We start from the raw sequence: 27,138 nt of genomic DNA, 5'->3' as shown, positions 1-27,138 counted from the left end.
AGCTGTGTTTCTCCTGGGTGAGATGAAGGTGTCTTTAATGTCATTTGTCACACAGCAGCCGAGGAGCACAAGAATGACCAGATTCTGCCACCTCTGCCGAAAGCTCCAAAACTGACTGGCAGGTACATGGTCACCAGAGGAGCTTCCTTTGGCCAGGGCGAGGTGACAGTGCGCCAGTGATGACCACCAAATATGTTTCCACTTCAGGGCTGGCAAAACAAACCCCACAAAGCCATAGGGGGCTTGTTATTCCTTCCTGCGGATGACTGTTTTCTTACCTGCTTTTCATTCAGATGGACCAAGTTGACAGGCTGGTTCTTCCTCAGGGGCATCGGAGGCTGCTTTACCAGCTCTGCCAGCGCCATCAGTTTCATGAGACTAGGATGGAATGCATGAAGATCCTTTTCCTTTTCTGGATTTCCAGTACTGGCCAGCAATATGAAGAGAGTGGGCTACTCCGCACCTGCTTGTAGAAGACATGGTTTCCAGTATGGAAGTCTTTCATTAGACGAATTTTCCAAAGCAGCAAAATGTAGTTTCAAGCTTGAGGCAAGGCTGGAGACCAAAGGAACACCTCATTCGGTTTTTTTTTTTTTTTTTGCTATATACTTCTCCAGAGGAATTCTCAAAGTTCCCCACATACTTGGGTCATAGGAACAGGAGCAAGGTATCAACACCCTTAACATGGGATGTGGAACACGGCCTTGTTCTCAGGGAAGGCATATCCTTGGGACTAAAAGTGTACCCTAGGACCAGTTCTGCCCTACTGGGATATACAATCTGCAGCCCTGAGCTCCCAGTGAAGACAGCACCTTTCTAACCCAGGTAAGTGATGTTTTCAGAGTAATCCACACCCACCAGCATCTTGGATACCAAGCCCATGTCTGAATGGGAGCTTGCTGGATGCCAATCTTAATCCCTCCCACTCAGCATCTTGGGTAGAGCCAAAAGAATTTCCTTCACACAACAGCAGGTCAAAGTTCCCCCTTTTCTCCTCAACTGTTCAAACTCTGTTCAATAAAACATCAAACTTTTCTTCAACATCTCCACAAGCCAAGAGATGCAGAGGCTTCTGAGCCGTCGGTAATGACAACCTGCGCTGGGTCAGCCACCCAGAGCTAGGATGGTTAACCTAACAAGAACTCAAGGCTAGAATGCCAGTGGTTTGTTTTTATAGAATGTAGGCAAGCATGTGCACTGATAGATGCCAAAGAAAGAAGGAAGGAAAGAAAGAAGGAAGGAAGGAAGGAAGGAAGGAAGGAAGGAAAGCAAAAAGCCTTAAAAGTCCGAAAGAAATAGATGGTATAGGGAGAGTGTTTCTGACATAAAATGGGAAGAAAGAAACAAGTGAAATGAGGGGTCACCTGGTCGGGACAATACATGCGTTGTCCAAATGTCCTTGTGTGAGGTTTTGTGAGGGAGGCAAGATGAGCTGCCTGGAACTGGGAAGGTCTTCCTGAGCCTGTGGGACTCAAGTCTGTGGGACTGCCCAGAATCACTATCCAGGCAAAGGCATTTTCAGGAATGTCACCTGTGAGGGCAGCTCCCCTTGTGCGAGCTACCTGCACACAGTGCCCTGGCTCCCCAGTGCTTTCTCCTCCAGTGGCTTTCTTAACCCCAGCAGACAGGGACAGGCACAAGCACTGACTTAGGGACAAAACAGAAACTCCAGGATGCAAGAAGGCTACGTGAGTCAAGAAGGGGAATTCCTGATTCTGCATGAGGCTGCCACTCTATAAATGTTCCTGAGACTCCTCAGGTTCAGTCTTCCTACTGCTCTCTGCAGAGAGATCACCAAAGCCAGGGTGGAGAGTGTCAGCTGCTGCTGAGATGAACAGGAAGGGCACGGCCACAGCCCTGGCTGTGATCATCTGGGCCACAACGGTTCAAGGTATATGGTACCTTTTGCTTCTGAGCCTGTGTGTTCTTTATGTTATTTTTCAAATGTCTTTTCTCTAAAACACACAATTTAAATTTTTTACTTAATTTCACATATTAGAAGTTCTGGCAATGGCAGCAAATGTTGGAAATCTTTAAAGAAAATGATTATTTTATGAATTTCTAAATTTTCTGACAATTATCTAGCAAGAGCCTTTAGCTCTCAATGTCTGTTAGGAGAATCTTATATGGGATTACGTAGGTATCCTGAAAAAAATTTGTTTTTACCGTAAGACTACTAATTTGTTATGACCAATATTTTCAGAATAGAGAAAAGGAAATTTCTCTCTGGGGCAATGGCCACCAAAACGTCATATGTGTTTGATCAGTATGTCACTTGAGGGCAAGAGTGGATACTGATAATTCTCCATAAGCCTTCCCCAGAGAAAACCGTTTCAAAATAGAAAAATGATTAACATTTCCCCACAACTGAACCTGGAACCGAGTCTCCTGTGATCTGAAGGCCCTCATGCGATTATCACAGCAGACTTGGGCTAATTAAGATGAAGTTAATGTGACAAGCCAAGCCATCTTTACAACTTGTGCTGCCCTTATGACATGACATATCTTTGTGGTTTCCCTGGGAGCATTGAGAACTCTCAAAGACAGTTCCAACTGTGGAGGACAACATGATTTATGAATTATGATTTATGAATTATTAACTATTTGCTCATTCAGTGAAGAACACATCACCAGCGACTGGGAACTACACTTACATACCCAATCAGCCATAAAATAATTCAAAATAAATACAGAATAGCCACTTTGTTCTCTGGGTTGCTATATACTGTATAGATGTTATTTAAAGTCGTCAAGTGCCAGGCAGCAGCATACCCATACTGTAAAATAATTCCAGCACTTAGGAGGCTGAGCTGAGGTAGAACACTGCCAAGATATGGGGCCTGCTGTGCAGTGAGTGCTTCAGGTTCAAGGTCATCCTGGGCTTTGTGGTAAGTTGAAGACAAACCTGGTCCAAATAGCAAGTGATTCCTGTCTGCAACCTAAATTAAATAATTAACAAAAATTAAAGAATGAAATAATCAAGGATACAGCAAATTAGCCTAATGCAGAGAGAAATACCATAGGAAGATTCAAAAATTTACTTTCAGTCTGCACAGATGAGATTAACAGAAATGTGTCTGCCATCCACTCCACAGCCCTGACTAACCACCCAATGCTGTGGTCTGTTCCAGGTTTCGTTATGTTCAAAGGGGGGCGCTGCCTTTGCATCGGCCCCGGAGTGAAAGCGGTCAAAATGGCAGAGATCGAGAAAGCTTCCGTAATTTACCCGAGTACCGGCTGTGACAAAGTTGAAGTGATGTATGGGAGAGGGACTACAACGGTGTTGGTGCTTTTGTTTTGTTGATGTTTTCCCACCAAAGTTTAAGACTATTTTGTGTCTCCCTTACCAGTGTTACCCTGAAGGCTCAGAGAGGACAATTGTGCCTGGACCCCAGAACCAAGCAAGCTCGCTTCATAATGCAGGTAGGTTGTGAAATAGCCAGGTCGGAATGTCCTTTACCTATGAGAGCGCTGAACACAGAAAAACAGGCGGCTGCGGGAAGACTCCATTACCATCCTAACAATCCAGGAAGCACCCAGTTAAGGGGTCCTGGGTTAAACCTGGCAGCATCCTTTCCCCACCATCCCCAGCCCCACCCCCCTGCCACGTTGTTTTTACAGGTCAGCTCTTAATTACTGAGGAAACAAAATATCCCAGTAAGTAAAGCTCTTCATTTTCTCATTACAGACAATTAAAAAAAGAGAGAGACTTTTAAAGGCATCAGAACACGTGATGTCCTGAAAAAAAAAAGTGCCAGGCATCCTGGGAGCGTCTGACTGTAAACCCTCAAATACAAACTGCGCCAGGAGCCCGACCCTCCCGGTTTTGGAATAAGCATCCATGGATTACCAGGTTGCAGAACTTCCCATGAGGTCTGATACATCGAAACTACTCTGCTTGGTTATTAAAATGTTTACCTCTAAGAGTCATGTGTCTGTGTGTGCGCACACTCCACATTACCCTCTGTGGTTACAATGGACACACTGTCACTGGAATCCCGCCCAGTGCTGGATTCAAAAGCTCTATGTGTAGTAAAGCATTCCTCAAATAATTTTTCATGCAAATAAACATTCCTTTCCCCAAATATCACAAGACACATGAGCGTCTATGAAAAAGTGTCCAAGTATCATTTTGTTTGTTCATTTAAAAAGATTATTCATAAGGTACCCTGCAAACATTTCTGTGCTGTAGAAGCTAGTAAGAGAGCACCACTGTTTCCTGAGTTAGTCACATTGGCTTCCCACTGAGGCCTTCTAAAGGGCTTAAGGTGTATATTTCCTGTACATTTGGCTTTATCTGTCTTATCAGTGACAATTACCTGGATAGATTTTTAAAATAAATTGGTTTTGCTCACCAAATGTTAAAAAAAAAAAAAAAAAAAAAAAAAAAAAAAAAAACCCTATGTATCTCTTTCGGTCTGTTTCGTATTCTGCCTTTGAGGAAAATATGTAAATATGTGCTTTGTTCCTTTCCTTTGCCATACATGAGTGGGAGGGATGGCTGGCACTGTCTCTCCTTGAAAAGAATAAAAATTATGTTTCTCTAGTAGGCCACTATAATTCTTACTAAATATCAACAACTACATGCTTTCTGGACACTGAGATGCCTTTAGATTTTTTTCATTTATTTATTACTTTTTTGAGGCACACAGGTATTTTTCATCACATAGAATTCTTTCGAAATATATTTCATGCCTTTAATCTCAGCACTTGGGAGGCAGAGGCAGGTGGATCTCTGTGAGGTCCAGGCCAGACCGACTGGTCTTTCAGAACAGCCAGGGCTACACAAAGAAACCCTGTCTCGAAAAACTTTAAAAAAGACAAAAGTATATTTCAGTGGGGAGGAATTGGGGATGAAAAAAAGAAACATGATAACAAAGGTACTGTTAAAATATTCAATATATAAGAAGAAATTACCTAGGTGTGGTGTCATGCACCTTTAGTTTTCAGCACTTGGGAGGTAAAGGCAGGAGGATCTCTTGAATTCAAGGCCAGCCTGGTCTACAGACAAAGTTCCAGGACAGCCATGGCTACACAGAGAAACTCTATCATAAAATAAAAATAAATGTCCAAGTGTTAAAATAGAAAGAAAGAAAGACACTACTTTGATGATGGTCTTGGACTGAAAGGGATTCCTCCTAGTCACCCACCCACCCCTTTCACTTTCCTAACTCTCTCCCGTTGTGACTTTCTGGGTTGAGCCAAAATGGAAAACCATAAGAAGATTTCCTGCCAAGCACAGCAGAGACCCAGCCAGGCTGTGTGTACTCAGAGTCTGAACCTCAGTGAGGGACACACTTGACATAGCACAGTGACTCTAGCCAGTGGCTCCTGGACACCTGGCTCGACTCTGCTGGGTCCTTTCTACCCAGCTCCCTAAGTGTGTGTCCATTTTCCAGTTGTTACTGTCAGTCCATAGCCACACAAACATGACACAGCCGAATGTAGAGTCACCAAAACAAACAAACAACCTGGCAACAGTGCAGGATCTCTGAACCCACAAAAACTAACACAGGCCAAGGTGTTTGTAGCTGGTTTTGCCAGTGCTTCATTACAGGACATCACGAAAACCTTAGTTCTGAGCACATAACATGTATGTTGTACTGTGCGTGCCATGCCACATGACATGCAGTGAGCAAACCCTGTCTGAAGCGCTCCCACTGGAGACCACAGCATATTCAACACACTGAAGCGTTTCTGCGGGCTACAAGGGTTCCTGCTCTCACAGAAATGCAATCACTTCTTTAATTAGGAACAAAAGGCGTTTCGTATTTTCTACTGTTTGCTCTCAGGATTCGAAAGCATCAAATTAGTGCATCTTTGGGTTGAATTGTATTAGGATCTTTGATTTTTTTTTTTTTTTTAACTGCTCTTGAAGGACTGAGAATAAGCTAACAAACTTAAGTATTTATGATGTGGTCAACACATTTTTGGAGTCTAAATAATACTCGTTCACAAAACTGGTTTCTTTTTGGATGAGGGACAGTAGACGAATCTTCTTGTCACTAATTCTACTTTCAGGACAGCGGTGACTAGGCTGGGCAAGTCTGAAGTCATGATGTGATTTTCAACTTCAGTTCTGTGTAAGGACCCACAAGTGAGTTTCTCCTGGAAATGGCACAGTAGACAGGAGACTGCAGCTTCAGCTGGCAGTCCCTCCCCTGGCAGACTCCAATCTTAGAAGACCCCAAAATCGGCTCCAGTGCTTTTGGGGTGGAGGGCTATATGCCTAGCAGTATTTGATTTTCTACTATTTTAAAGTATTTTCATTTCTCTCCCTCTTGCTCATCTGATTTGCTGCCGAGTTTTTCTTTCTTTCCAGTCAGATGTCCCCTTGTCTCTTACTCTCTCCTCAGTGGGACAGACGCCCTGTGTCCTCCCTTCCTTCCTTTGATGGGACCTTGCTTTCTCTTCCCCTCTCCTCTCCCCTATCTCTTTATCCCATTCACTCACTAGTCTCAATGTTTCCTCTCAGACATGTAACTTCATATTGCATACTTTTCGCCAGTTTATTTCTGTGATCATTGGTGATGTGCTGGCTTTGATCATTGTCAGCGTGCTTCTTAGCTTTCTTGGTTTGATGGTGTCACTGTTACAGTGGCTTGTTTTCTTCTGAGCAGAATGGGGTCCTGAGCCCTCACAAGTAGGATTCAAAGAAGATCAGCAAATAAACCCCAAGACTTCTGTGAAGCAACAGATGTACAAATCAAGAAACTGGACACTAACCAAGAAAACAAACAAAAACAAACCAATATAAAAATCGAGGTACACATCTAAACAGAATTCTCAGTAGAGGAAACTCAAATGGTTCAGAAGCACTTAAAGAAATGGTCAACACCCTTAGCCATAAGGGAAATGAAAATCCAAACAACCCTGAGATTCCATGCTATGCCTGTCAGAATGGTGAAGACCATTCTGAAGTAACACAAGCAACAGCTAATGCTGGCCAGGATGTGGAGCAAAGAGAAGGGTTCTCCATTGCTGGTGAGAGTGCAAACTCACGCAGCCAACACGGAAGTCTTCCTCAGGAAAGCAGGATGGCCTACCAGATGGACACTTGCTTAACTGTGTCCACTGCTGTCTGTTCATAATAGCCCAAAACTGGAAACCCTCCATGTCCTTTAACAGAAGGATGAAGAAAATGTGGCACATTTATAAGGCAGATATTCCTCAGTTGTTAAACTGTGACATCATGATCTCATTTAAAGAAGCTGAGCTGCCGGCCCCTCAAGATTGAAAGGCTCTCCAAGCCTGAAAGCCTGGGTTTGATCCCCAGAATCCACTTGGTGGAAGAAGAGAACCCACTCTCATAAGCTGTCCTCCACAGTGCACTGTGGGATGCATGTCCTCACTTTCCATACATGTACAAAATCAATCAATGTTTTATAGCCAAAACAAAACAAAAACATGACATCATGAAATTTGCAGGCAAATGGGTAGAAGTTGGAAAAAAAATATCATCCTGAGTGAGGTAACCCAGACCCAGAAAGATATGCATTTGCTTATATGTGGATATCAGCCATTAGGTAAATGTTAACCAATCTACAACCATAGACCCAGAGAGGTCAGATATAGAGGAAGGGACTAGGAGGGGACACGTAGATCTATGTCTGTGGGAGGGACAAATGGAATAGATTTTATGGGTGAGGTGGGGATAGGGAGTCAAAAGTGGAGAGAGGGTCAGGTGAAGAGGGGCAGGAGAGACGCTGTAAAAGGAAGAAATGAAGGGAGAGACACTAGAATTGAGGGACACCCCGTTTGAGGGGTGGTTGGTGTTGGTAGTTGGTCTGGTGCTGCTGTGCATACAAATGCTAAATTCTGAACCTTAAGATCTGATCCCCCCCCCCCCCCAGATCTTATGTACACCAGCCTTTGTTGTGTAGAACTTGCTTCCAAATTTAAAGCTATTGGTTGAATAAAAGTGGCTACAGCCAATTACTGGGGAGAACGGAGGTGGGCGGGGTTTCAGTTACCAGGCTGGAGACTGCAGGTAGGGACTGAGAGAGGAGATGGACCATGAGGGTGTGGCCGGAAGTGCATCCCGAGGACAGACACAGTGTGTGAGCAAAGGCTGGGTAAGCCTCAAACAGCAGTTAACACGGGGCCTATGGACTGGATGTAAGTTACAATAGCTCAAAACCTGCACAATCTAGGCTTATAGTTTGTCAAACAAAATACCAAGCTTTTGTGTCATTTATATTGCCTAGCTCAAATAAACAATTCTTTTACAGAATGAAAACTTAGTGCAATGGAAACTTCCTAAAGTGTCTGAAGGTGATCCTAATGAAGGCTCCAAATAATGAGGGAGACAGAGGCACAACTGGGCCATCTCATGTCACCATCAACCCAGGACTAGATTATATCTAATTGAGTTGTTGGCCAAATGGGTCTCATCCCCAATCAACCTATGCTCTTGCCAAAACAATAGGTCAGTGTAGTCCCTGAGCAATAAAATGGTCAAAGCAGAGCCAACCCTTCTTTCCCTCCCCAACCTACCACATGGCAGTAAAATGCCCCACGGAAGCTGTCCAAAATTATTGCTCCTGTCAAAATTACTGTACCACATCTCCTCAGCCTGCAGCTGTCACAGTGGTGCACTTTCTTTTCCTGTCTCAGTGGGAGTTGCCCCTCAGGAGCTGTCCACTTTGGTGACATCTTCCTTCCTGACTCACCCTACAGCTTTTATGAAACTCCATCGCCAGAGCTGTCCCACAGGAGCTGTCCCACAGGAGTCGTCCACACAGGAGCTTTCCCACAGGAGCTGTCCCACAGGAGCCGTCCACACAGGAGCCGTCCACACAGGAGCTGTCCACACAGGAGCTGTCCCACAGGAGCCGTCCACACAGGAGCTGTCCCACAGGAACTGTCCACATAGGAGCTGTCCTACAGGAGCTGTCCCACAGGAGCCGTCCACACAGGAGCTGTCCCACAGGAGCTGTCCCACAGGAGCCGTCCACACAGGAGCTGTCCTACAGGAGCTGTCCCACAGGAGCTGTCCACATAGGAGCTGTCCTACAGGAGCTGTCCCACAGGAGCCGTCCACACAGGAGCTGTCCCACAGGAGCTGTCCCACAGGAGCCGTCCACACAGGAGCTGTCCCACAGGAGCTGTCCCACAGGAGCCGTCCACACAGGAGCTGTCCCACAGGAGCTGTCCCACAGGAGCCGTCCACACAGGAGCTGTCCTACAGGAGCTGTCCCACAGGAGCTGTCCACATAGGAGCTGTCCCACAGGAGCTGTCCCACAGGAACTGTCCATATAGGAGCTGTCCTACAGGAGCTGTCCCACAGGAGCCGTCCTACAGGAGCTGTCCCACAGGAGCTGTCCACACAGGAGCTGTCCCACAGGAGCTGTCCACACAGGAGCTGTCCCACAAGAGCTGTCCACACAGGAGAACACGGCTCTCTAAATCAACTGAGCAGAGCCCGTGGGAGCTCAGAAGAGTCAGAAGCACCATGCACAGGGCAGACACATTTCTGCACCAGGTCCTCTGTGCATGTCCTCTGGGCTCTTTTCTTCCTGTTGTGTTACCATGTGATGGCTTTTGTTGTGTCTTACTATATTTTATTTTTGTCGTGTTTGGTTGTCATTTCTTAGATGTTGCTCTTTTCTAATGAAACACAGAAAGGGAGTCGATCCAGAGGGAGGGAGAAAAGGGTAGTTGGGGTCTGTGTATCTTCCCAAATTTTCAGCTTCGTCTATCCTTCCTCTTCCTGGAGTGGGACACTCGATGCTTGGTCAGAGTGAGCGCGAGGACTGCTTCTTCCTCAGTTTACGCTTCTCAGGTTGGGAAAGCCCCATGCCCTGATGTATTGATCTGAGTCATTGATTCCCGTGCCGGCAGAGAGGGATTAGCAAAGCTCCCACGGACAAGCTGCGCGGCAGTGTGCCCAGGTGGCTCTGCAGCCTTTAGTGCACTGAACAAACAAAACAGCACAGCCCCACGCAGGTGAAAATGTGGAGTGAGTGCTGGTTCCACTGCATGATTCTCCAATTCTAACACTAGGCGGGTCACCAGGTCACACGAGTAACTGGCATCCATGTGACACTCCGTGCTACTGTTCATACTCTGTGTTAATCCATGTATCGAGACAGCCTGTGCTGGGGTTTTTCAAAACATCTTAACCCACAGCTTTTCTGCTCTACTAGAACCGGAGAAGGAGAGATGGAGAAACAAGGCCAGAGGGCGGGAGAGCCGGAACATGGAGAAAAGCTCCCCCGTCACCTGCTCTCTGCCTGACCTTGTCTTTTTCTCCTACCATTTCTGCTACTCCACTAGCTGTGACATCCTCCTCGTTAGTTCACGGGTGCCCTCTGAATACCATGGTGACGAAAGCCTTCAGTTACTTCACTGTCTCAAAATGTCACCACCGCTTAATATCCAAGGCCACAGAGCTGCCCAGTACCAGGTTTAGGAGAGTGCTGTCACGGTTCCATTCTCACACATTTCCTGCTGTATTTTATAGAGACACGGTGGCTCACTCGGGAGCCTGGAACTCCTGATGTATGGCAAACTGGCCTCAGACTTGTGGCAATCCCCCTGCCTCAGCATTCTTAATTCTGGGATTAAATGACTACCACATGACTAGGATACATTTTCCTTGGCGCTCTCTCCAAAGAAGAAACCAGGAATCTAAATAAAACACTGCTCTTGCTGTTTCCCTGAGAGCTTTGTGGTAAGTTATTGTCATCACAGTCATCACCATCACCACCATCACCATCATCACCACCACCATCACCACCATCACCACCATCACCATCACCATCATCATCACCATCATCACCATCATCATCTGTTGATTTTTTGATACAGGGAATCTTTCTGAAGCCCTGGCTTACTTAGAACTCATTATATGAAGTTCCAGCCTTGGCTGGCTTCAAACTCACAGTGGTCCACCTTCCTCGGCCTCCCCAGTGCTGCAATTAGAGCATGTGCCACCTCACCAGCACTGTTTCTTTACTGGACCTCTGGTGTGCAGGCTGGATCGTCATTTTAGTTAATGACCCATAAGTCTCTATCCCTTACCCATGAGTCTGTACTGTGGAGACTCTCCACCGAATCAAGATCATATCCATCTATTCCTGTGCTACCCTGTCTTCAAATTCAACACCAACCCTGTCCTGAGCTCTGGTTCTAAATGTGGATGACTGAATCAGAAGAAATGGAAACTTCGCTAAGCTGTTCTGTTTGGTTTGGTTTGGTTTTTTCCAGACGGGTGTCTCTGTATAACAATCCTGGTTGGCCTCAAACTCACGGAGATCCTCCTCCCTCTGCCTCCTGAGTGCTGGGATTAAAGGTGTGAGCCACCACACCTGACTTGAAACTACATTCTCTAACTCTCCTTTCAATGTGAGCCCCGAACAGTGAAGACTAGCAAAGTAAATGTAAAAAGCCTTGAGAATTACTGAAAGACAACAATAAAATTTTAAGTTATCACCATTTCACCATCCAAATACCCCAGCAGGGTTGGGAGGGATGGCGGGGACAGCAGGATAAAACTTGCCATCGGCTCAGTGCCACGAAACGCATTCACAGTGGTGTGCCTAAGGCCACACGTGCAAATGCACATACCCAGACAAGATGCCACTTGGCTGGTTTTTGGCTCGCTGAGCAGTGTCACAGGACAACTGTGAGCGAGTTAACATGTTGTTATTTTAGCGGCTAGAACCTTAGGCTCGTCGACATTTGGTGTGCTGCCTGTTGGCTTTAAGCATCACTGCTACTCGAAACTATCTTTATACATCTTAGAATTACTTGCCTCTACGTAGATGCCCCTCTCCCAGGACAATAGTTGCTAGTAATATCTGACCAGACCAGTTTTAAATGTGCTACTTTAGAGTTTTCTGTGCAATTTTATCATCTCTAAGAATCTGTCTTCCTGCCCCCCCTTGTTTTAACCTCAGGACCCCCGGCACACTGGAAGGGGTGTCCTTGCCCATAAATCCGCTCTGTCATTATTTATCCTTTAGGTAGACTGACTTTACCAGTCAAAGCCCCTTCCTAGAGGTCTCCAGTTCTCTCAAAGTGCTAACTTTTCTACAACCTGTGAACTCTGGTGAACAAGCAAACATATCAACAGTGTTAACTGTATCATCCACAGAATTCCCCACTGCGAAAACAAAACTAACGGCAAAACCTGGGGCTAAGACAGCGCTCAGTGGTCGAGCACCGGCCAAGCATGTTTAAGGTTCTGGTTTGGATCCCCAGCACCAAAGCAAAAACCAGTCACTGTGTGGTCTGAAACTGCAACCCTCTGTGACTTCAAGGCCCACCTGGTCTACAGAGTCAGGGCTACACAGAGAAATCCTGTCTGGAAAGAAATAACAAAACACTTTTCAGTGTTCCTAATGCTATGACCTTTTAGTACAGTTCCTCCTGATGTGTTGACCACCAGCCATAAAATTATTTTCATTGCTACTTTGTCACTGTAACTTTTATTGTGATCAATTTTCGTGTAACTAATGGGGGGTTGTAACCCACAGGTTGAGAACCACTGGAATGAGCTATACACCTGCCGTTCTCAGTCTTCCCAAACATGACTGTGACTGCCACTCCTCTGTCAGCACCTCCTTTGCCCTGGGCTCAGGCTGCCAGCAAGTGAAGAGACGGGTGTCATGGAAGCACTGGAGCAGTCCTCCCAGCCAGGGCCCAGTCAGAGCTGCAAAGGGGAAGTTGCTGACTTTAGAGTTTGGACGGAGCAGCGCCCTGCAGCAGCAAGGGGAATCCCGTCTACGAGCTTCTGAAGCCTCTAGTTCTGACCTTCTTCTAACTGACTGCATTTCTCAGAAAGCCTTTGTTTTTTTTTTGGGGGGGGGGAGGGAATCTGTGCTCACAAGCATTTAAGTACAGGTTGTTTTTATTGGGTTTTATTTCTCTGGTCTGGTGCCATAATCACAGGCCAAATACATGAAGTGGAAACTGAAACTAAGTTCTTTAACTCTCCCTTTCTAAGCGAACCCTGAACCGTGAATAAATACCAGTGAAGCAACTGTGCCAAAAGCCTTGAGAACTGCTGAGAGAGAAAAATACATTTCAGAAGTGATCACTTTTCTTTTCCACTCAACTACCCCATGTAGGTCAGCATCGGCTGGAGTGTTAGCAGCAGCTTTGCTACTGAAGTACAAACCACCCCTGCTCTGGGATGCTTTTTCCACGTTGGTTACATCCATGAGGTCCGTGCCCTGAGCAGGCTCCCATGCAGAACAAGAGACGGCATCTCTGACTTGCTTTTTCTCTCACAAGGCAGAAGACAGATTTTATTTCACATTCCCAGGCACTGGGACTCGAGTGGCCTGGGTAGCCACCCCAGCCACTCAACAAGGCAAGGCCCACACCAACAAGAAACAAACTTTTTAGTTTGCATCTTAGGGTGGACATGGTGGCATGGGTCTCTAACCGTAAGCACTGAGAGGCAGAGGCAGGTGGATGGATCTCTGAGTTCAAGGATAACCTGGTCTACATAGTGAATTCAGGACAGCCAGGGCTACATTGTACGACCTGTCTTGCAAAACCAAAACAGTAGTAGTAGTAATGAAAACAATTTGTCTTGGTCTTTATCAGGTTTGTTTAGCATAATCAGATCTCTGAAATCATGCTTACTGAGGATAATTGGGGACAATGGGTGTCTGAACCCACAAAACTCAACTCCAGGTCCTACCCAGGGACCACTTCCAAGCTGCTTGGCTTCCTCTGTTGTGTGTGTGTTTGTGTGTGTTTAAAACATGGCTTCTCTATGTATCCCTCTATCCTGGTAATTGCTACATAGACCAAGCTGGCCTGGAACTCAAGAGATCTGCCTGCCTCTGCCCCCAAGTGCTGGGATTACTCTTAAGGTTCACCTGATGTTGACTTTTCTTAAAATCTTAGAAACTAACTCTTAGGAACTTCTATATTAGATAACTTTGATTTCAGTCATTTGACATGAACCTTATAGTTGGTTAGTTTCATTTTTTATTTTTTTCTTTTACAGATTTGAATATCTAGGGAGAAATGCACATTTTTCTCCTAGCCACAAAAATTCCATAATACGTATGCATACTTGCTATAATCTGTGTCAGGATTCAGTACAAAGGGGTCTGTTTCAGTCAACAGGGCTGCTCTCAAGAATGAGTGTTTACTAGGCAACACATATGTACAATGTATGTAACTGCAGTAACTTTCACCTTAGTGTGAAATCCTGTGTAAAACAATCCCATTTAAACCTCCCCTGGGTGTTTAGTTCCAGAAAGACCAAAGAAACCTCAAAGATGACTTCGGCAAAGTGGACAGGAGCCTGAACCACAAATTTGCTCTTTGGAGAGACAAATTTACCACGTGTTTGAGAGCATGGGCTACAGAGACAGAGGTTCTGGATTCTTAAAGGGTTTAATTAGAAAAACCTCGTGACTAACAGATGCTTAACACTACCGATAGTTACTAAACTATTTCCTCCTTAATAAGGGACTATTCACCCACTTGCTAACTGTTTTCCCGTGACATTCTCAAATCTCTTTTTCTTTAACATCTTGACTGAGAACTTGTCCAATATAAAAATAAAACCGTCACCGTGCATCTTTACTGTTTAACGGAAAACTGCTCAGCACCTCTTCCCACGTGCGGCCCGTGCACCTCAGAGTCTCCTGTGCAGAAGAGGTTCAGCGAGTGCTCCCCTCTGCCCTCTCACAACAGCCACTCCTCATCACAAGTTTGCAAAATCAAAGTCTTTTGGCTTCTGCCTCTGCCCCATTCCCTTCCGTCTGTCCTTCCAGATTCCACAGCTGTCCCATGATTTACTCCCTTGAAAGCTTAGCTCTGTTCTAGTCCCTGGACTACGTCAACGTAGGATTTAGCTCTCTAGAAATTTCCATCTTTCCCAAGCAGCAACTCTCTCTCTGTTCTGGTGGCAGAGTTCCTGTTTCACAGTTCCAGTCTGTGGGTACAGGTCTCACTCTTGGCCTCTGGTGCCAAGTTTTGAACCAGTAAACTCCAGGCTCCTATCCCATCCCAGGACGAATCACCTCCAGCCCCGTCCTCACTGTAACCTCTATGCGAGATGCCTCCCATGCTCCTCTGGGCTCCAGGTATCTGCAGCCTTGGTTGCTCTGCAGAGTGACGCCCACATTCACTTTCATCCTTGACCTGGTTACCACACACTCACAAAACAATCAAAACATCCATGACAGAGTCAGAGCTGGAGTGATGACTAACTTTGCAATCCCTTTTGTGACTCAGGACCGGTACCTGCACTTGGTGTAAAATTCACCATGATGCCCCACAGCTCCTGTTCCGCCTTTCTAACTGTATATAAATTTATTAAGTTGTACAGACTTTGAATCTGGCTAAATTTGATGTGTGCCTTTTTTAATAGAATATTTTTTTAAGTATTTTATAATAATGTGTGTAAGGTAAATAAACAAATTTCACAACGATATAACGCAAAAATACGTGATGTAAACGCAACAAATATAAAAACTATGTTTAGGACCTGACTTAAATATCAGCTCTGTTTTATTTATCAGAGAAGGAGGGTGAGAATTAAAGCCATTTTCAAACGTGTTCTACAAGGCACTGCATGTTTTCTCAAACAGCTCATGATTTGGAAAGTGAAACCTAACTTCATTACAAATCAAAAGGAACACAGGAGGGAAGAGGGAAATTCCAAGCTCCTGGGTCACAATAAACCCAAGCAATGGTTTAACTACAGGGGACTTCCCTCCAAGATTAAGGAGTCTTGCTGAGTCATCTCCAAAACTAACCAATCAAGACTCAGGGAGGGAAACTCTGTGCAGATAAATACTCCACAGTAGCCTGCACTTCATGAAGCATTTTCATCCACAGCTGAGAAACAGCCCAAGCCAACCTTCCGGAAGCTTCCCCTTTCAGCACCATGAACCCAAGCGCTGCTGTCATTCTCTGCCTCATGCTGCTGAGTCTGTGTGGGACTCAAGGTAAGGGACACCAAGGCCATTTAATTATTGAGATTGGAAAGATGGCTGAGCTCAGTTCTAGACACAGCATGTATTCAAGCGTCAATGTGTGCCTATAAAGAAGAGGGAAGCAGGAAGAAATTCTTTCCGCATGCAGAATGTTTCATATGCTGGTTGAAGTCAGAGGAAAAATAGAGTAAGAGAAAGGAGACATAGAGAGGAAAGGGGGAGGAATCTCATAATTGGCAAGTTACACATCTCTCCTCACCAAAATCAGACATCCAACCGTTCAGCCCTAGAATGGAATGGGAGGCATCTCTCCACAGATTCCATGACAATATGGGACAGGTTCTGCTAGACACTGTGTTAATTAAGTGCCTGCAATGAATCGTCGTGTGACCTCCCTCTACCGCTCTCTTCCTGCAGGGACCCCTCTCACAAGAACGGTCCGCTGCACCTGCATCTCCATCCATGACCAAGACGTGAGACCAAGAGCCCTAAGAAAACTTGAGATCATTCCTGCAAGCCTATCCTGTCCACGTGTTGAGATCATGTGAGTACAATCCCACCTGCCGAGAACATCCCTTACGTAACCACACGGTACATCGTGAGGGGGGTCGGGAAAGCCCAGGAACAGATCTGATGACTCTGCCTGAGTTCTGACATGGACCTGCAGGGCTGTCAGCTCTGCTGGCCTGACGTTAATCTGAGTATCTCACTCCTTTTTTCTACAGTGCCACAATGAAAAAGAACAACGAGAAGAAATGTCTGAACCCAGAATCTGAGACCATCAAGAGTTTATTGAAAGCAATGAACAAGAAAAGGCAGGTTTGGTGTTGCTTTTTCAGGAAATGGAAATCTGGGAATTAAGTCTCCTGGGTTTTGCTGTGGGATGTTTGCCTAAACTCGTGGCACCAGCTTTTGCCTTCCTCCCCCCATTCACACAGACACCGAGGTGCCATCCTAGGTCATACATTTCTAGTGTCTAGAAATAAAGCAGTTATAACTGTCTGGGTAAAGCTGTCAAATGTTCCCCCATTTCTTCACTTAAAAAACAAAAACAAATAAACAAACCCAGCCTCCATAACCCATAGAGATTTTAAAGTAGAGGAAAATGCACCAAGCCTTTTGCCCCGGGTCTCTGGGTTCCTGGACTGAAGGCAGAGACGATTCCACTCAATACAGTTTCCTCTTCCTACAGGTCTAAAAGAACTCCTTAAGTAGAGAGAAGTCACTCCCCACAGTGCTGAGACCCACGGACAGCAGAGAGACGGTCTCTTCATCACTTCCCTTCACCCAGTGTATGGCTCGTTCTATCTGTTCCTGTTTCTCCTGAAAGGTGACCAACCATGGTCACATCAGCTGCTACTCCCTGCAGGATGATGGGCAGGTCATGGTCCTGGGACAAAAGTAACTTCAGAAGCAAGAATTCCCAATTCTTTAAGAGCTGGTCTGAGTCCCCCCCCTCACAAGCAGCTGATGGCTCTCCTGGCTCTGTACTGTGAGCCACGTGGGGTGGACGCTCTCCAGCTTCGCCAGGCCCCAGCCTGCTCCCACACCATCTTCCCTAGCCCATCGGTTTGTAAGAACAGACTGACCACCATCTTCCCAAGGGAATTTCATAACTCTGAATACTTACTGTAATCTGGAAATGTATGTGTAAATATTATTTAATGAACAACTGTACAAAATAGAATTCCTAGATGCATTCTGTACAATTTTCATTGTATATAGAACTTGTGTCATTAAGTATATATCAGTGAGTAGTTAAAGTTTACATAGACAAATGCTTTGAATGTTACATAATATAAAAGGTGTTAGATGGTTTTCTAAAGAAAATGTACTGTATTGAAAGTAGTCAGAGACTAAAAGACAATAAAGTGATAACTGACATGAAATGCCATGAGGGTCACGTGACTGGGGCGTATTTCAGAGGTTTAGAGACTCAATGGCCTGGACAAGATGCTGGGGTGGGCAGGAGACAAGTCAGGAGAATCACCACACCATCCTCAGTTTAGCCTCCTTCCAGGCCCATCACGTAGGCTTCCTGTGACTGGAGCAGCAAAGAAAGAAAAGGCACGAGTGTGGACCCTGTCCTGATCAGTTCTCACTGTCAGGTCTACACAACTGAGAGCCCCTGGGAAAAGGGGGGCTTGTGCAGATCAGACTGGTCTGCGGCCATGTGTGGGTGATTGTCCTGAGGCCACCCTGAGCAGGTTTAGACTGTGTGCAACACTCCCAAGAGCGGGCACGATGTGCCTATCCGTGTGGTAGCTGCAGGTCTACCTGGGGATAAGCAGAAGTGCTCCGTGGGATCTGAGGCTCACTCTGCAAGAGAAAATCATCTGCTACTGGGGACCCAGTTGGAAGCTCATGGCTGGGGATACTGGAGGTCCCAGTGGGCCTGTCCATGCCCATTTTTGCTAAGTGGACATGATATGTCCATTAAATTGCCTCCTGGTAGCTCTGTTTATACCTGTGGATTATTGCTGCTGTCGGGTTTAGTGAGAAAAGCTGCTCTCTGCAGTTGGAAGCAGAGACTACAGAGGATCGTCTCTGATCCGATGAGGAGTGACAGTCAAGTACTCAGTCAGAGTGAGGATGGCAGCAATAGGGACACCCTGTAGAAGGAAGTGTCAGAGCAGGAAAGAGGGGCGTGGATCACTGACCTCTGAGAGGGACAGCTCCATTGCACTCTTAAAAGCACAGCAGCTATGACAACCTGCATGAAACCTGGACAAGAGCTCAGCGATGCACTCTGTGGGGGGGGGGTTATATTGTTATTGGTGAGGGAAAATTTCTTCAGTGGCATAGTGTGAGGAGCGGATGGAGTCTAACGTCTATGTGTACATGACACAGCTATGCCTCAAACCCATGGGAACTTGCAAACCCTTTCCCTGGTCCACTTCAAGTGTTTATAACTGATTGACCAGTGTGTGCAAAGACCAGGAAGCTCAGCTCCCCACTCCTGGATAACTGCTGCCTGAGACTGCCCCCCCATACATAATAACATATGCTGAGTTTCCAGGATGCACAGAGAGATCATGCCACCGGACCCCAGACTTTATGTCTGTGTGTCTGTCATGTCTTCATGTCCTTATCACCCTAGTCTGGTTTTCAGAACCAAGCCATACAAGACATAGTAGTGCAGACACTGGTCGGCTGCCCAGGTCCTCTAAACAACTCTAATGCAACACACTGGGTCATTAAAACACACGGAGACACACACACGCGCACACACACACACACACACACACACACACACACACACACACACAGGAGGGCACAAGTTGAGAAGCAAAAGGGTTAAAATAGGAAGAGTGAGGGTTGAAGAGACCGCTAAGTGGTTAAGAGCACTGACTGCTCTTCCTGAGGTCCTGAGTTCAATTCCCAGCAGCCACATGGTGGCTCACAACCATCTGTAATGAGACCTGATGCCCTCTTCTGGTGTGTCTGAAGATAGCTACAGTGTGCTTATATAATAAATAAATCTTTTTAAAAAGACACACACATAAAAGTAAACAAAACATCTTTTTTTAAACAGTTAAAAAGCAAAACAAACTTTGGAATACTGCCAATTTTGAGATGCTTCTGTGAACATCAAGCAACTTTACATATAAAACCAGAACATGAGAATGATCATATTCTGGTATATAATACAAGAATGGCTTATGCCTTTCACTACAGAATCCTAATACATCACAATAAACAGCAGAAGGGCTAGAGAGAGAAGCTTTGCCAAACCCTTTACAGCTGCCTAGCACATGCAAAACCCACAATGAAAGCCAAGCCTTCACAAAGGGCACCTTTCAATCCAGCTGGAGAAACCCTCTTCCCTTAATCCCTTCTCTTAAGGCCCTTCCTTCCTTTTTTGGGTGGGTGTTTTACTTTATTTCCTTAGGACGCTAGTCAAGGTCTCTAGAAAGCTAAATATGCAATCTTCCTTCCTTCCTTCCTCTCAACTACATTTCCAAATGCAAGGCCTTGGCTTTGAAAACTCGCACAGTAGCTGAATTTTAAGAGTGTGGAGAAAGCTTTAAGCTTCTCTTTGTTCAAGAGCAAGGTGTGCATTCAACAAACACATTTGTTATATACCTGATCACAAGAGACAACTGTAGCTTACAGTTTAACTGCTAAACAATCGGTTATTCTGTGGACTTAAGGTGTGCAAAAGAGAGAGAGAGAGAGAGAGAGAGAGAAAACCGGGAACGTGATGGCAGATCTGGACTCTGAAAGGCATATTTGTGAATTTTAGTACAGAAAATCATACCCAAATACACACACACACACACACACACACACACACACACACCTTTTAGTTTGGAATGAATGTAGTTTATATTTTATGCCATGTGTATGTTATAAAACACTCAAAAAGTGGCATGCAGTTAGTTATCCATAGCCAAGGCTTCTGTCTATCAGGAGTCAACCAACGTCGATTGAAAGTGTAATCTGACACTATGTAGTGCTTTGATAGCTGCAGACTATACTCCACTGGCTCGGTCACATTAAACAAGAAATGAAAAGTGCTACTGCCCAGTGATACGGTGGTCTACACTACAGTTGTCTACACTACAGACATTAAGTATGTGTAGCAACAGACGGAGAGCCGGCAGCTTCCATCTTCCACTCACTGTGGAATAATAAATCATGTGACCTGTGCTGTCCCATCTACACTAACACTAACAATGCTTGGAAGCAATGCTCGAGGGAGCAAGGCTGACAGGGTGGGCACTTGTCAGGAAGGGGAATGACAGTTTGGAGATGAAGCATGACAAAGCAAGAAGACCCTGAGTACTTACCCATTCACAACGACATACCTCAGTGAAACTCTTCAGGGGAGATTAGGGAAACTTAGGGAAAAACAGAAAGTCGACCTGTCCAGGGAGCAAGCGTCACAGGTCCATTCTTACTGTTAAATCCGCAAGCTTCTGTGAGTAACTACATAGCTCTGGGATTACAAAAGGCATCATTCAATGTGGAGAGAAAGAAAGAACTGAGAGAAAAAGACCAGAAATGTAAGAATTCCCAATTCATACATTCTCAGATCCTGAAGCACACATCCTGTGTTTTGGCATCTAAGGCAAAAGCTGAATTAAAACTATAACCAGGAAGACAACTGTGGAATATACAAGTGTGACTCCCTGTCTACATCTACCTAAATCACTAAAAGTAAACTTTACTACTGAGGTAACCACCAGAGAGGTTTCACAAATGACAGGAGCAGCTACACAGCCCAGTTACCAATCCCACACCTCCAGAGTGGAAAACAGAAGGAATGTATCGGTGTCCTAAGAGGATTAGAAAAGGCTAGATAGAGTTAGTTCCCTTGTCACCTGAGAGGTGAACCAGAAGGACCCAGCTCTCCCTCAGGCTGTCTGGAAAGTAAACACGATTCACAGCTTAAAATTACTTTCACACTTGTCCCATTGCAAGCACAGCAACCTCTGCTGCAACTGTCGAGAACGGGCCATTCAGACACCGACTAGCACCTGACGGATCATTCCCTGGTGCCTTGTGCAAAGAGCTGCCAATCAGTCAGCTCCTTTGTCAATCAGATGGACAGGAACTGTGACGCACTGCTGCTTTGGAAGCGTCACAGTAGCTCTGACGAATCTACCTCAGCCGCAAGAAACCCACAAGCCCTGCCTGTTGCTGAAGCCATGGATTCTGGAGCAGAAGGTGTGGTCCAGGTAGGTCTTCCTACCTCAAAAGATCTTATTTAAAGGTGTGTCTGCCCTCCTCCTATCTATCTGGATTAGAAGTGGATCTTCTGGGCTGGAGAGATGGCTTAGTGGTTAAGGACACTGACTTCTCTTCCAGAGGTCCTGAGTTCAAATCCCAGCAACACACATTGTGGCTCATAACTATCTGTAATGAAATCTTCTGACTTAAGTCAGCCACAGTGTACACCCACATATGTTAAGTCAAACAAACAAAAAAAGTGGCTTTTCCAGCTTCAAATAATTCAATTAAGTAAAATTTTCTTAGCTTTTTGGGTTTTAGTTTATTTCAGATGTGGTTAATGATTACTAAAACACCATCGCAGATCACAGTGAATTTTTCTGTCCAGGAAGCTGAAAGTCTAACTCCCATGAATATTCTCTCTGCCTGGTTCCCTTTCCCAAGTTCACATAAGTGTTTTTAGATGTCACACAGTGTCATTAGATGTCACACAGCATCTTTGGTTAGTTGTCACACAGTGTTTTTAGGTATCACACCCCATCTTTAGGCTTTCTCTTTTCCTCTTTATTTTCTTTCTGTTCTCAGAATCAATCATTTCCATGATCTTGTCTTCAATATGCTGAAGACATATTTTTTTTTTCTGATTACTCAAAACTGCTGCTGACCTCTGGGGATTTTTGAGTTTTTTTGTTTTTTTGTTTTGTTTGTTTGTTTGTTGTTTTGTGTGTGTGTGTGTGTGTGTGTGTGTGTGTGTGTGTGTGTGTGGTATCAGTGTCTGGCCTAGGAGCCCCACGCATGTAGACACTGGACATGTTTCCTACCACCGTGATGAACTGTCAGCCTCTTAAGATTTTAATTCTTCAAATCCTCAAGCTTTTGGTTTCTTTTTATAATTATTTCCACACCTTTGTTGATATTCTGTGCTTTTGCCAACTGTTATTCCTTTGCTGTCTTTCTTAGCTCTTTAAGTATGTTTAAGACAAGTGAGCAGACATTTCTAGCTGCTAATGGTGGCACACCTTTAGTCCCAGAACTCAGATGGCAAAGGAAATTGTATATGTATGTGTGTATGTATGCATGTGTATGTATGTGTGCATGTATGCATGTGTATATATGTGTGTATGTATGTGTGTATATGTATGTATGTGTGTATGTATGTGTGTGTATGTATGTATATGTGTATGTATGTGTGTATATGTATGTATGTGTATGTGTGTATGTATGTATGTATATGTATGTATGTGTGTATATGTATGTATGTATGTATGTATTATGTAAATGACTGGCATACATTTACAATGTCAATACTGTGGTGCCCTCTTATTCTCAATGTCACTTTCCACAGGTTCAAACACCCAGGAGCTACAAGAGTGGTGATAAGGTGAGAGGCCATATCTCTAAGACTCCATCTTAGAGAACCTGACCTGAGGTTTAACTAGAGTTAACAAACAGGCCAGTACCTAGCACCAGTTTCCAGGCTAGCCCCCAACAAATCTACACCCCTAGGTTACAAGCCTGTCCCTGGCACCTCACTTCCTAACAACCACCAATCAGGAAACAAACAAACAAAAGAAGTTGAGTTTATAGTTTGGCTTCCAGCAGTAGCCAGTTATGTTAAAGACCATAATGGCTCCCCAATCAGATGTGTGCCAGGCTGGATACCTACTTCTTGCCTCTATAAATGCTTGCCTGAACTAAGCTTAGAGCTGCATCCTTCCATTCTCCTTTGTGAGACATGGTGGTGTGGCCCAAGCTCAAGCTTGAATAAAGACACCCTAATGCAGTGACATGGGACTCGGCTCCTTGGTGGTCTTTTTGGGGTTCACTAATGTCTCCTGGCACAACAAAGGTATTTTGAGAGAGAACAAGACATCACCTTCACATATTTCTTATTAGAGTATATTGTCATATAGTTGTAACCTTCTATCATGCCTAGTTTATAAATTAAACCTTGTCATGGGTATATATGTATATATAGAAAAAGATAACATGGACATATCCAGGGCTTGGTATTATATGTGGTTCCAGGTATCTGTGGAAGGTTTGGGAATATATCCACTATGGATAAGAAAGAGGCTGCTACTCTGAGCCTACTTGATAACTTTGTGGTTGATATACAGGTGAGGGCAGACACAAGATAAGGCAAGGCCTGTGATTGGGCAGTGAAAAGGTAAATTGGGGACAGAGTTTTGGAAAGGCGGGAGAGATAGAAGGGAAGGGAGAAGAAGATGGAAGAGGAAGAATTCATCTCCGTGTGGCTTTGGATAGCCACGGTAGCTATGAATATCTTATAAGGAATGGATAATTATAGAACAATTTGTCTTATCTAGGTGGGCAGATAATTTCAATATCTACTGGCTCTGAGTTTATCGTGTGGATGTTTTGTGGAATGGGAATTTGCTGATATAAATCTGACTGATAAATTACAAGTTTCTAGAGGTTTGATTTTGTCAGGCAAACGGGAATTGTGACAATAACCTCAGGGGGCGGTTGGTGTGAGCAGCATTCTGACCTCAGGCTTCTACTTGTATGTACACACTTGTACACAAATAAATATACATATACATGCATGCACATTTATACATACACAACTGGAAATAATCTCATATGCCAATTTTGACACAGCAGATACAAATAAATAGAAGACTGAGAAACAGAGACATATACCTATCAGGGTCATTGCAAAGTCAGCCTTTGTGACATAAAAATGTTCATGTCACAAGGCGGACTTCGCTGTGTTGTCCATCCTGGGTTCAAGCAACTATCCCGTCTCAGCCGCCTCAATAGTTGAGGAAACGGGTGTGTGCCACCAACACCTGGAACCAGAACTATAATCACTCACAATATAAGAGCATTACTGTATTACTAAAATGTTAGAGACAACCCAAAGCCCTAGCACTGAGAATGAACAATCTAGACATATAAAGAACTGTTTAAGAATAGATCAGCTAGGGCTGGTTATGGCAGCACATGCCTCTAATCCTGGCACTCGGGAGGCAGAGGTAGGCGAATCTCCATGAGTTCGAAGCCAGCCTGGTCTACAGAGTTTCAGGTCAACCAGGGATACCCAAAGAGACTCTGTCTTAAAAAATCCAAATAAAGGCTGGTGAGATGGCTCAGCAGTTAAGAGCACTGACTGCTCTTCCAGAGGTCCTGAGTTCAATTCCCAGCAACCACGTGGTGGCTCACAACCATCTCTAACAGGATCTAATGCCCTCTTCTGGTGTGTCTGAAGAAAGTGACAGTATATTTATATAAATAAATAAATCTTGAAAAAGAATTCTAAATAAATAAAATTAATGAGTGTTGTTCAGTGAGAAAAATATACACATAGGTAGAGCCGTGTTGTGAGCCTGAGTGAGGTTTCCAACACTGCTTGCCCTTCAGTGCCGGCTACGCTGCTAGTCTCAACCCTAGCCTCTCCTTACTGTCTTCTACCCTTGCACAGCCTTGGCAGCTTCTGCAGCCTTCTGCTTCTAACAGGTAGTAACTGCGGTTTCCCCTTTGGATCTGACTCAGACACTGTCTGAGACACTTGGTGACAGAGATGTTTCCCTGCACGAAGTAACTGTGCGCTTCCCTTTTATGTCACAATTCTCTCCTGTGGTAGTTATTTGTTTTGCGCTGATTTGACCCGAATAAGTTAAAACTCTCGGAGGGCAAAAATATCGGTGTCCTTAGAATCTAGAATCAAAAGAAAAGTGTGATGCATGGACAGGAGTGACTGATAAAACAGTCATAGTGTTTGTGACACACACACACCTGTGCTCCCAGGGCTCAGAAGATGAGTCTCAGGAGGTCAGGGCATCCTTAGTTATATAGGAAAAAAATAGATTACCCTGAGCTGTCTCAAAGAGAGAAGAAAGAAAGGAAGAAAGAAAGACCTTTTTTCCTTTGAGGGTTTGTTTGTGTGTTTTGGGTTTGGTTTGTTCACTGTTTTGTAGTTGTGTGTGTATGAATGGTCTATGCACAGGTGTGTCTGCGCACCACACACATGCAGGGCTGTGGAACCCAAGAGTGCGACAAAGCCTCTGGAAATGGAGTTGCAGCCAACTGTTAGCAGCCACATGGGTGCAGGGCGCTGAGCCTGCGTTGGCGGGAGCAAGTACTCCTGAAACTTCTGAGACCCGTCCTTTGTAGAGTTATTTTTTTATAGTCATTTTTAAGTAGATTTTTTAAAAAAACAAATATGAAAACTTAAAACAAAAATATTTTCCCCATTTGAAATAATTTTCTTCCATCTTGGAAGCAGCTTTTGTGCAATTATTATTACTATTATTATCATCATCATCATTATTACATGTTATCAGACTGCTCGACAAAACTCACAATAATGTTGTTGCCAACACTGGATTACATCTGTCCTTGCAAAGATGTCCAGATGTTATCTCTCAGAACGATCTATTTACTAATCCAACCAGCCCTGAGGCTTTTATTAGACACAAACCAAGAAGCCAAGATAAGATTAATGGAGGATGAATCTGTTCGTTTCCTTGGTGGCCTGAGACAAAAGTATGCTTGGTTAGCACAAAGGTTGTTTCTTTTTTTTTTTTTTTTTTTTTTTTTTTTTTTTTTTTTAACTTTTTTTTCTTAAAGGAAAGAATAACTCCTTGAGCAAGGAGAAAGAAAATTCAGAATGCTAACTCACAGCGTGGGACTTTCAAGAAAGGCATTGTTGTTTGGTTAGATCCTTTACTATTAGGGAGACTAGTGGAAAGGGAAAAGTCCTGACACTGAGGAATTAAAACGAGCACACGAGCTTCAGTTGGAGAGAAACGTTCCCTCTGAAAAGCAGAAGGAAGCTTCCTGTCTTTCCTACACGGTCACGCGGTTAACCTATTTAAACAGACCTGCATGATTCCATAATAAGACAGTTGGAAAGGGAGAGCAGATACCACGTGAGGGCCAGCCAGCCTTCCGTGCCTGCCTCTTGGGGATTACATCACCACCATGGAGTTCCTCGGGGACACTTGACCTGGAATTTTTCAAGAGGAAAAAAAAGGGGTTTTTTTTGGTTGTTGTTGTCCGAGGAGAAATTAAAAATTGCCTGTTGATTTCAACAGTCTTAAAAATCCTTTGGCTTTCTTCCCAGGCCTGTGAGAAACTCCAGGAACATCTTGTCTCATTTAGCAAGTTTCGACTTCTCCTAAAAAGCTTCCTATCAATAAATGCGGCCTCTGTGGGCTTTTTCTCTTTTCTTTCTCCCCAGTCTGTACCGCACTTCCTCTGCAAGCTGGCGTGAAACTGTCAAAAATGGAGTCTGGGAAAGCAAATGCCTTATAATGCCTGAACCCCAATGGTCTAGCTCTAGCCATCTTGCCTTAGGACCCAAATTGGGCCAAGAAGCCTTTTACCGCTGAAAGATACTTATGGTGTTTAGGGGAGGAAGAAGCCCTTGCAGGCAGTAAGGGAGCCTAGCCTCTGGGGTTCAGGGCCTCCAGGGCTCTGGGTGTCAGTGGCTCAGGACATCCTGGGTTAAGGGGCTCTGAACCTGGAGGCTCTGGCCAGCCTCAACACCAGCTCCTACCCAATGGGTCTTACTTTGGG

The 27,138-nt window shown here is 44.7% G+C and overlaps 3 protein-coding genes across 3 annotated transcripts in view; 2 read left to right on the top strand and 1 right to left on the bottom strand.

Annotated features, from left to right (window-relative positions):
- Positions 1–27,138, bottom strand: part of ART3 (ADP-ribosyltransferase 3 (inactive)) — a 75,921-nt gene that overhangs the window by 48,433 nt on the left and 350 nt on the right. The window lies entirely within an intron of this gene.
- On the top strand, positions 1,831–15,235 carry CXCL11 (C-X-C motif chemokine ligand 11; the record flags this gene model as incomplete). Its single annotated transcript, XM_080911344.1, has 4 exons — positions 1,831–1,891; positions 3,132–3,258; positions 3,351–3,423; positions 15,212–15,235. 4 exons carry the CDS (start codon positions 1,831–1,833, stop codon positions 15,233–15,235), a joined length of 285 nt encoding a protein of 94 aa, XP_080767470.1.
- On the top strand, positions 15,867–26,833 carry CXCL10 (C-X-C motif chemokine ligand 10; the record flags this gene model as incomplete). The annotated part of the gene is made up of 6 exons (XM_080911333.1): positions 15,867–15,927; positions 16,333–16,459; positions 16,641–16,734; positions 21,465–21,599; positions 22,937–22,972; positions 26,801–26,833. 6 exons carry the CDS (start codon positions 15,867–15,869, stop codon positions 26,831–26,833), a joined length of 486 nt encoding a protein of 161 aa, XP_080767459.1.

Source organism: Micromys minutus (genome assembly GCF_963924665.1).
Source record: "Micromys minutus genome assembly, chromosome: 1".
Classification (NCBI taxonomy): Eukaryota; Metazoa; Chordata; class Mammalia; order Rodentia; family Muridae; genus Micromys; species Micromys minutus.
This window is presented reverse-complemented; position numbering and strand designations above follow the sequence as displayed.